The sequence below is a fragment of the Stomoxys calcitrans genome, chromosome 5 (assembly GCF_963082655.1).
Source record: "Stomoxys calcitrans chromosome 5, idStoCalc2.1, whole genome shotgun sequence".
In the NCBI taxonomy this organism is placed as follows: Eukaryota; Metazoa; Arthropoda; class Insecta; order Diptera; family Muscidae; genus Stomoxys; species Stomoxys calcitrans.
In genome coordinates this window covers 88466912-88477763 of record NC_081556.1, presented here as the reverse complement: position 1 = coordinate 88477763, position 10852 = coordinate 88466912, and the positions used below count along the sequence as shown (strand labels likewise).

Below are 10852 nucleotides of genomic sequence, written 5' to 3'. Positions count from 1 at the left end.
ATATATTCCAAGGATACTTTTCTTCCATATAAAGTAAAAGAAGATGCAGCGGAGCGGTCCCGGGTCAGCTAGTAAGTTATATATATTCTTGATCGTCTCGACACTCTGATTCGAACTAGCTATGTCCGTCCATCCGTCTGTCAAAATCACCATAGCGGTCGAACGCGTAGAGATAGCCGTTTGAAATTTTGTACAGATACTTTATATTGATATAGGTCGTAGGGGACCATATCGGTTCAGATTTGAATATAGCTCCCATATAAACCGAGCTCCCGAGTTGACTTCTTAAGCCAATGGAAGCCACAATTTTTTACGATTTGACTAAAATTTTCCATATAGTGTTACGTTATGACTTCCAACAACTGTGCCAAGCACTGTACAAATCGGTCTATAACCTGATATAGCTCCCATATAAACTGATCTCCCGATCTCATAGATATTTGTGAGTAATAAAAGCAAAAATGTTTGCTAAAACAGCAGCAAGTCTGCTGAAAATGGGACAGCAGTAATTTGTTGCTAAAACAACAAACATTTTCTGCTGTTTTCTTATTTAAAAAGATAAGAAACGCTCAAAACAATCATAAATATTTCAAAATATTTTATATTCCACCTTATTTTTCAATTTTACAATCATATAACTTAAAATTGTGTACAATTTGCTAATTTTTGATAGAATTTAAATAACAGCAGACAAAAGAACTACTACCATTATATTTATGCCTTTAAACAAAAAATTTACGCCTAAAATTAGCAATTTGTTTTTTATTAGTATATACCTCAATTTGTATATACTTCAATTGTGTTTAAGAAGTTCAAAAATGTTTAATGGATTTATTGAAAAGTTTAAAAATTTTAATTCAATATCAGCAGACAGTGTTTGCTGATATCAGCAGACTAATTTTTCTGGGTGTAACAAATACTTCTTGTTAGTTTAGAGCGGTTGCGATTGTAAATGGGCTATTTCGGCCCATGTTTTGATATATCTGCCATATAAACCGATCTGGAATCTTGATTTCTTGAGCCGCTAGAGTAACCAATTCTTATCCGATTGGTATGAAATTTTGCAAGACGTGTTTTGTTATGATATCCAACAACTGTGCGTAGTATGGTTCAAATCGGTCCATAACCTGATATAGCTGCCATATAAACAGATCTGGGATCTAGACGTCTTGAGCCTCTAGAGGCTCTCATGACCATCAACATACGTGTTTATTATGATTTGAATCGGTCTATAGCCCGATACAACTCCCATATAAATTGATCTCTCTATTTTACTTCTTGAGCCCCCAAAGGGCGCAATTCTTATTCGAATTGGCTGACATTTTACACAGGTCTCCAACATATAATTTAGTTGTGGTCCAAACCGGACCATATCTTGATATCGCTCTAATGGCAGAGTAAATCTTTTCTTATATCCTGTTTTGCCTAAGAAGAGATGCCGGGAAAAGAACTCGACAAATGCGATCCATGGTGGAGGGAATAAAAGATTCGGCCCGGCCGAACTTAGCACGCTTTCAACAGACGGACGGACATGGATAGATCGTCTTAGATTTTTTCACTGATCAAGATCAAGAATATATATACTTTATAGGGTCGGAAATGGATACTTTGACGTGTTGGAAACGGAATGACGGAATGATGGTGACGTATACCCACCATCCTTTGGTGGTGGGTATACGTCAAAACAAACTTTTTTTTGTGACACTCTAGTGTTCATCTGTTGGAGTTACTAACCATGGGTATCAAACTCCATTGATTCCCCTTTCATCATCGCAATGTAGATTATTTTGAAGAGATAAAATGCCCGAATGAATGAGGTTTCCAGCGGTTTAAAAATTGAATCGGATGGTCAATTTATATAGGAACAATATTAATTTATGGACCTGTTTCGACTATGTTTGCCCTGCGAACGAGGAATGAAGAAGCGAGCTGTATAATAAAGTGGATGCTGTGTTCAAATCTAATCTGATATCACCCATTTCCAATCTCTACCAATCTCCATCAACCTGCATCTAAGCTTTGTAGTGTGCGAAAATATCACCTAATCAACTCAAAAGGAGGTACTTGCAATCAGAGTAATGTTGGTGGCTACATTTTAATTGAACGCACTTTTACTTATCACTACTCTATCTGACACCTTATAATTTTCTTGATTTAATTTCACATACATAACTTTGCAAGTAAAAACGGAAAAAAATATTACAAAAAAAATTGTCAAATTCCTTAAAATCAAATCAAAAACGTTAGGCAAAAAATGAATTTTCCTAAGAGATTTAAAGAATTTTTTGCCGCTACGGTTGCAGCAGCAACGCCAATCAAAGACACAACCGATGATGAGGATGTGATATCCAATATGATTGATCCCCAGGAGGAATTGCGAGAAAAATGTGCACTAACACATCGTATAACACTTCTGTACGAAAAACTAATGGAATGCAATGACCGGGTGAATAGCAAAAGCAAGACAATGGAGACGTGCGAAGAGCAACTTTTCGACTACATTCATGCTATAGATCATTGTGCGGCAAACGCTTTATTCTCTAGATTGAAGTAAATATTGCCAAATATGATTTATATGAACGATATACGTGTAAATAAAAGCAAAACTGGCACTTCGCTGAGTTATAATAAAAAGTGATTTTTTATACCCGCCACCGAAGGATGGGAGTATATTCACTATGTCATTCCTTTTGCAACACATCGAAATATCCATTTCCGACCCTATAAAGAATATACATTCAGCGTAAAAATCTAAAACGATCTAGCCATGTCCGTCCATCTGTCTGTTGAAATTACGCTACAATCTTTAACAAGTAGGAGCGTGCTTAAATACCCTCCACCGCGGATCGCATTTGTCGAGTTCTATGCGCGGTATCTCTTTTTAGGCAAACAAAGAATATTGAATAAGAACTGTTATGCTATTGGAGCTATATCAAGTTATAGTCCGACTCGGACTAGAAAGGAATGCCGAACATCGAAGAAGTCATTGTGAAATATTTCAGTTCATTCGGATAAGAATTGCGCCTGGTAAGGACTCAAAAAGCAAAATCGGGAGATAGGTTTATATGGAACCTGCATCAAGCTATTGATCGATTCAGACCATATTAGACACGTATGTTGAAGGTCATGAGAGAAGCCGTAGTACAAAATTTCAGCCAAATCGAATGAGAAGCTCAAGAAGTCAAGTCCCCAGATCGGTTTATATGGCGACTATATCAGGTTATGGACCGATTGGAACCATACTTAGCACAGTTGTTGAAAGTCACAGCAAAACTCGTCGTGCATAATTTTATTAAAATCGGATAAAAATTGCGCCCTCTAGAGGCTGAAGAAGTCAAGATCCCAAATCGGTTTATATGGCAGCGATATCAGGTTATAGACCGATTTGCTCCGTACTATTGGAAGTCATTACAAAACACCTCCAGCAAAATTTCAACCAAATCGGATGAGAATTGCGCGCTCAAGAAGTCAAGATCCAAAATCAGTTTATATGACAGCTATACCAGATTATGAACCGATTTGAATCATAACTAGCACAGTTGTTGGAAGTGATACCAAAACACCCGTCCAAAATCTAAGTCAATTCGGACGAGAATTGCGCCCTCTAGAGGCTCAAGAAGTCAAGACCCAAGATCAGTTAATATGGATGCTATATTAAAAAATGGACCGATTTGGCCCATTTACAATCCCAACTGACCTACACTGAACGTATTTGTGGTTTCGACAGACAGACAGGACGGACTGACGGACGGACATGGCTAGATAGACTTAAAATTACATGACGATCAAGAATATATAAACTTCATGGGGTCTGGGACGAATATTTCGAGGACTTACAAACAGAAAGAAGAAATCAAAATCCTCCCCATCCAATGGTGGAGGGTATAAAAATAGAGATATTGAGCTGAAATTTTGCACAGATTCTTTTCTTGTCCATAAGCAGGTTAAGTTCGAAGATGGGCTATATCGGATTATTTATTGATATAGCCCCCATATAGACCGGTCCGCCGATTTAGGGTCTAAGATCCATAAAAGCCACATTTATTATCCTAATTTGCTGAAATTTGAGACAGTGAGTTGTGTTAGACCACTCGACATATTTTTTGAATCTGGCGCAGATCGGTCCAGATTTGGATATAGCTGCCATAAAGACCGATCACTCGATTTAAGGTCTTGCGCCCATAAAAGGCGGATTTGTTGTTCGATTTTGCAAAAATTTGGGACAGTGAGTTGCGTTAGGCCCTTCGATATCCTTCTTCAATTTGGCCCAGATCGGTCCAGATTTGGGCCCATACAAGGCGCATTTATTGTCCGATGTCGCTGAATTTTGGAACAGTGAATTCAATTAAGCCCCTCGACATATTTCTTCAATATGGCACAGATCGCTACAGATTTAGATATATCTGCCATATAGACCGATTTCTCGATTTAAGGTTTTGGGCCCATAAAAGGCGCATTTATTGTCCGATTTTGCCACATTTTTGGACAGTCAGTTGTGTTAGGACCTTCGACATTCTTCTTCAATTTGGCTCAGATCGGTCCAGATTTGGATATAACTGCCATATAGACCGATCTCTCGATTTAGAGTTTTGGGACCATAAACTGCGCATTTATTGTCCGATTTGGTCGAAATTTAGGACAGTGAGTGGGACATTTTCCTGCAACTTAGCCGGATTTCACTGAAATTTGACACAGTGACTTATGTTAGGCTTTTCGAAATCCGTTACGTATATGGTTAATATCGGTTTATTTTTATACCCTCCACCATAGGGTGGGGGTAAACTAATTTCGTCATTCTGTTTGCAACTACTCGAAATATTCGTCTGAGACCCCATAAAGTATATATATTCTTGATCGTCGCGACATTTTTTGTCGATCTAGCCTTGTCCGTCCGTCTGTCCGTCCATCCTCTGTCCGTCCGTAACTTCCGAAGGAGTAAAGCTAGTCGCTTGAAATTTTGCACAAATACTTCTTATAAGTGTAGGTCGGTTGGTATTGTAAGTGGGCCATATCGGTCCATATTTTGATGTAGCTGCCATAAAAACCGATCTTGGGTCTTGACTACTTGAGCTTCTAGAGTGCGCATGACGTATTTCATTCTTATTTCCAACAACTGTGTCAAATACGGTTCAAATTGGTTCATAGCCTGATACAGATATCATATAAACCGTTCTTGGGTCTTGACTTCTTGAGCCTCTAGAGGTCGCAATTATTATCCAATTTGCCTGAAATTTTGTACGACGGATCCTCTCATGACCATCAATATACGTGTTTTTTATGGTCTGAATCGGTCTATAGTCTGAAACAGCTCCCATATAAATCGATATCTCTAATTTACTTATTGACCCCCCAAAGGGCGCAATTCTTATTCGAATTGACTGACATTTTACACAGGTCTCCAACATATAATATAATTGTGGTCCAAATCAATCTGAACAAATATTTTCTTATATCCTTTTTTGCCTAAGAATAGATGCCGGGAAAAGAACTCGACAAATGCGATCCATGGTGGAGTGTATATAAGATTCGGCCCGGCCGACCTTAGCACGCTTTTATTTGTTAGATATAGCAAAGTCCAGGCCGAACTTAACGTCTTTTTATTTGTTTACCCTACGGTGATTGCAACCGCGCTGGCGGAAAGCTAAGTCTGTTCGCCTGTGATGCGGTCGAATCCTGGCTACCACATAGGAATCGCTTTTCAGCGGTAACGCCCTATCAACGCTGATGACATTTGTGAGCATTTCAGCCATGTAAAACTTTTGGACGAAAAGCAGTCGTTCAGGGACGTACCTTTCGAACTGGGTTTAAAAGGGGGTTTTTTTTATGGAGAAATTGCGAAAGCTTAAATTACTCGTTAACCTCCAAAATGAGTCCAGGATAATTGTTATTAGTCTTGGGGTCTGCGGTATACCAATCCAAACTGTATTGGTGATAAAGAACTTAAGTGTACTAAACATACCAATCTCAGCCAAATCGAAAAAATTAGGCCTTTAGGGGCTCAAGTACTTAAAACGGGTGGTGGTTTATATGAAGGCTTTATGTTCTTGCATACCAAATCTTTTGCATATCGGAAATAAATTCTGTTCTATTAGGCCTGAAGTAATTAAATCAATGGATCGATTAATATGAAGGTTATGTTTATTTATGGGCCTATTAGGAACGTATTTTGGTGTTGGTGTTGGTAGTCATAAGTTTCAACCAATTGTGGCACACATTTAGGTTTCCAGAGCACCAAAAAATCAAATTGTAGGTTATATGGGGGCTGTATTTATTTAAAATAAGAGTATCTCAACTATTATTAAAATCTTCTATTAACCCTACACAGAATGTTATTAAAATGAAGAATTAAGAGACAATCGAATGCAAAAAAAAAAGAAATTGAAAAAAAAACTTTATTAACCACCTGACAAAGTTGTTGGCATTAATTTGACAATGCTCAGTGTCGGCAATTTTTAAACAACCACCGGCTTATCTCTAAACCTTGTTACACTTAAAGAGATAGACAAATTTCGAATTTGTTCCAAAGCCCAATGGTGTCCCAGCAGTTGGTATACGTTCATTTGGAGGTTTCTTTTTGGCCGCGAATACCATGGAAAACAAAACACACTGGCCAAACTGCATCATAACAGTACCGGGCTATTGTAATAAAATAATGATATCATTAAAAAAATAAATTTATTTGTCATTACTAAGGTTTTGTGCTAAATTATAATTAAAAGTTATGGCCAAAGCGTAGGAATGTATCACGATTTGGGCGATTGACAAATTTGAAGTCTTACGGCTACAAGGTTGCCATCGGCATATGTTCGAATTCCAAATATTCAGTTCTATACGAGGTCGGATCAGAAAATAACCGCTATTTAAATTTTTTCGAAACGTATTTATTTATTCATTACTATCTAAATTGTCCCCTCAAAGTAATCCCCCTCATATATATTTTTTCAATTTTTTCCTGATTTTTCCAACCCTCGTAACACTTCTGAAACGCACTTTTTGGTTACAGAAAACTTAATACAGCTTCGTTGAACCATTTTTTCGAATAGTAAAGGCCTAACATAAGTCACTGTGTCGGATTATAAATGCATTTTTAATGGAGCAAAGACCTTAAATCAAGATATCGGTCTACATGACAGCTATATCCAAATCTGGACCAATTTGGGCTAAGTTTCAGAAAAATGTCAAAGAGCTTAACACAACTCACTGTCCCAAATTTCGGCGACATCGGACAATAAATGCGCCTTTTATGGGCCGAAAACCTTAAATCGAGAGATAGGTCGATCAGCTATATCGAAATCTGGACCGATCTGCGCCAAATTGAAAAAATATGTCGAAGGGCCTAACACAAATCACTTTTCTAAAGTTTGGCAAAATCGGACAACAAATGTGACTTTCATGGGCCCAAAAACCTGAAATCGAGAGATCGGTCTATATGGCAGCTATATCCAAATCTGGACCGATCTGAGCCAAATTGCAGAAAGATGTCGACGGGCCTAACACAACTCACTGTCCCAAATTTCAGCAAAATCGGGTAATAAATGTGGCTTTTATGGGCCTAAAGCCCTAACTTGGCGGATCGGTCTATATGGCAGCTATATTCAAATCTGGACCGATCTGAGCCAAATTGAAGACGAATGTCAAAGGGCCTAACACAACTAACTGTACCAAATTTCGGCGACATCGGACAACAAATGCGCCTTTTATGGGGCCAACACCTTAAATCGGGAGATCTGTCTATATGGCAGCTACATCCAAATCTGAACCGATCTGGAAAAATGTCGACGGGCATAACACAACTCACTGTCCCAAAATTTCAGCAAAATCGGATAATAAATGTGGTTTTTTTTTTGCCTTAGACCCTAAATAGGCGGATCGGTCTATATGGGGGCTATATCAAGATATAGTCCGATATAACCCATCCTCGAACTTTACCTGCTTATGGACAAAAAAGAATATGTGCAAAATTTCAGCTCTATCTCTATTTTTAAAGACTGTAGAATGATTTCAACAGACAGACGGACGGACATGGCTAGATCGTCTCAGATTTTTCCGCTGATCAAGAATATATATACTTTAAAGGGTCGGAAATGGATATCTCGAAGTGTTGCAAACGGAATGAGATCGGTTTATATGGGAGCTATATATCTAAATCTGAATCGATATGGCCCATTTGCGATTCGTAACGACCTACATCAATAGTAAGTATCTGTGCAAAATTTTATGTATCAAGCTCTACGCGTTCGACAGCTATCGTAAATTCGACAGATGGACACACAGTGTCTTACGGCTTCTTTTCTCGGTGTTTCTCTTCCAGGACAATTTCGAGTCGAGAACTATGCCTAGGTACTTAGCCTCCTTCGGCAACCGCAGGGTGACCCCGTCCAAGGACTTATATTTTCGTGTGAAGAGCACCAGCTCAAATTTCTTTGGATTGATCCTCAACCCATTTCTGGAACCCCATTGCGACTACCTCCTCAGTGGCCCTTCCATGAGTTTGCTGATCATCGACAAAAACCTGCTTCGGAGCAGCAGCACGACGTCGTCCGCATAAGCGATAATCCTGGTGCCGTCCCCACCGAGATCTATCAGGATTTCATTAACCACGCTATCTTCTCCTCGTCAACAATGTCCCTGATGAGGTCAACCGTTAAGGCCACATATGTAGGTATTGCGATATCTTGATCACCGACCTCCTCCTGGACACCAGCGAAAGAGCCTCCATCAAAAGTTCCACCCCTCCTGCCCACTCTCAAGGTAAGTAATGTTCTCCCTTCCCGGGAGCTAGGTGTGATGAAATCCTTCGAGAGCACTTTGCGCAATCTAGATGCCTCACTAGTGTTTTCCAATCCCACACAAAATTTCGCCCAAGAACTCCTCTTCGCTTTTCTTGTCTCCTTCTTGAAATTACCAAGGGCGATACTCGTCCCAGCCCTCTGCCGTGTCCTCCCTTTTGGCCTCCCTCCTGAGCACCATCAGCTCAGATGACCACCATGACTGGCTGGTTTTACGTGGCGGTACTCTTTCGGAACATGCCTTCATAAAGGCCTCGTTCAGGCATCCCGTGGCAAGATTGACTGCAGCCTCCAGTTCCCTTGCGTCCTCCATAGGCCCCCTTGGGGGCCCAAATTTCTGCCTCTGTTCCCCGAACTTCTCCCAACGGGTCCTTCTCGCGTTTCTGTATGGTATATTCCTCCCCCTCTAGTGCTCCACCTTAAAACATATCTTATAGTGATCCGAAAAGGAGCACTGGGTGGAAACATTCCAGTCGAAAACCTTCACCGAGTAACTATTCGTCACAAGCGTTATATCTATAACACGTTCCCTGATCCGGTTGTTGAAAGAAGGGGCATTTCCCCTATTGTATAAAATGTAATCAAAAAGTGACTCACCTCTTTCGTTTGTATCCGTGCTTCCCCAGAGACTGTGATTTGCATTGGCGTCACTCCCTAGCATAACGTCATACCCCTTCTCCTCGCACCAACCGACCATATCGTCGGAGGCCGGGACCATTAATGGTTTCCGGGATGTCTCCAAGGCTAATATCGTTAGGTCTTCATCGCTGAAACGAGAAATCAGAGTAAGGTTCAGCTTCTAATCATGCCTTTTTCGGTGGGGAAGAGATTCAGATTCCTTGATCTGAGTCCACGAACCTTGTAACTTCGTAAACACGTTTCTTGAACCAAGGCCACATCAGTGCCATCTTTCCCCATAGCTCTCAGCAGTTCATCTGTGGCTACCTCTGAGTGATGCAGGTTAATCTGCACGAGCTTCAGGCGGCCATTCCCCCTAGTAACCTGGGTGGCGTCGTCTTCATCGCCGGGCAGGACTATTCTCACATGGTTTAAGCCTAAATTGACCTCTCCCAGCAAGGACTCCAGGGGTGAGAAGGATTCTGAACCAACCTTGATCCAGAGGTCATTGCCATTACCTTTATCCCTCGCTTGTCCCCTTACAATTGTCCAGCTCTCCGCTAGCAGTTGCTGATTCTGCGTTCTAGGCAGCCTGAGTATGGCTTCGTCCTCCCATACAGGCATCGTCAATCCACACTCGCAGCGTCGTCCAGCAGGGGATCTGATCAATGGGGACCAGCTCTATCTTTATGCCAGGCCAAAGAGAGTCAAGGCCACCGATGCAGGACAAAAGAAAATCCAGAGCAACCGATTACCTTGACGCCCGTCTGCCACTTGGCGCCATCGAAAACCGCGAAGGAGTCATCTTCGTTTTTTCCAATGGCTTCCGATAGAGCTCGGCAAATCTTCTCTTCGACTAAAAACCATCTTTAAGTGGATAGTCGTTCTTCGGGATTGCTCCATTCTAGGATAGCCATAGTCAGGCTGGTAAATTTTTTGGCCCCTTTGCCATTAAGCGCCTGCGCATGGCCAGATCTCTGCCACTTGTTCCCTGGATTGGGCTTGTCATTTGAGTTACGTACCCTTGCCGGGAGGACACTCTCCTAACCATCCTTCCTGGCTCTAGCTGCAGGATCAATGAAAGGGCTCGGATCAATTTTGCCCTTTCTTGGGCCTGGTATTATGCACGCTGTGCTTCCACTGGCGGTTTCGGTCTTGTCTGTAGCGTATGCGACATTTCCAGTTGAAGTGTTTGCGTCGGTGTCAGTTCCGGTATCGTCCGATGTAGCATACGTTCCACTATAGTAGTGTTCATCAACGACTCGTACTTCCTGAAGCGGAACCTATGCTTGCGCATCAAACGCTTGTCACGGATCGTCAGAGTGGATGGCTCTAGACCATCTATCTTCATTTTTTAGGTATTGTGTATGTTGTGTGCTTGTTTGTTGTGTATAACCCTGTCGAACCCGTTGATTCGGGTGGATTCAAGGTACTGGACCGCTGAC

The 10852-nt window shown here is 41.0% G+C and overlaps 1 protein-coding gene across 1 annotated transcript; it reads left to right on the top strand.

Moving 5' to 3' along the window:
* The first annotated feature begins 2181 nt into the window (after positions 1-2181).
* Positions 2182-2679, top strand: LOC131993999 (cytochrome b-c1 complex subunit 6, mitochondrial-like). The gene has a single exon (XM_059370497.1). It carries the CDS (start codon positions 2255-2257, stop codon positions 2552-2554), a length of 300 nt encoding a protein of 99 aa, XP_059226480.1. The 5' UTR covers positions 2182-2254; the 3' UTR covers positions 2555-2679.
* The last annotated feature ends 8173 nt before the right edge of the window (positions 2680-10852 follow it).

Bases quoted from the DNA above. Each gene is read 5' to 3' on its own strand.
- LOC131993999 (XM_059370497.1), top strand. From the start codon at position 2,255: ATGAATTTTCCTAAGAGATTTAAAGAATTTTTTGCCGCTACGGTTGCA.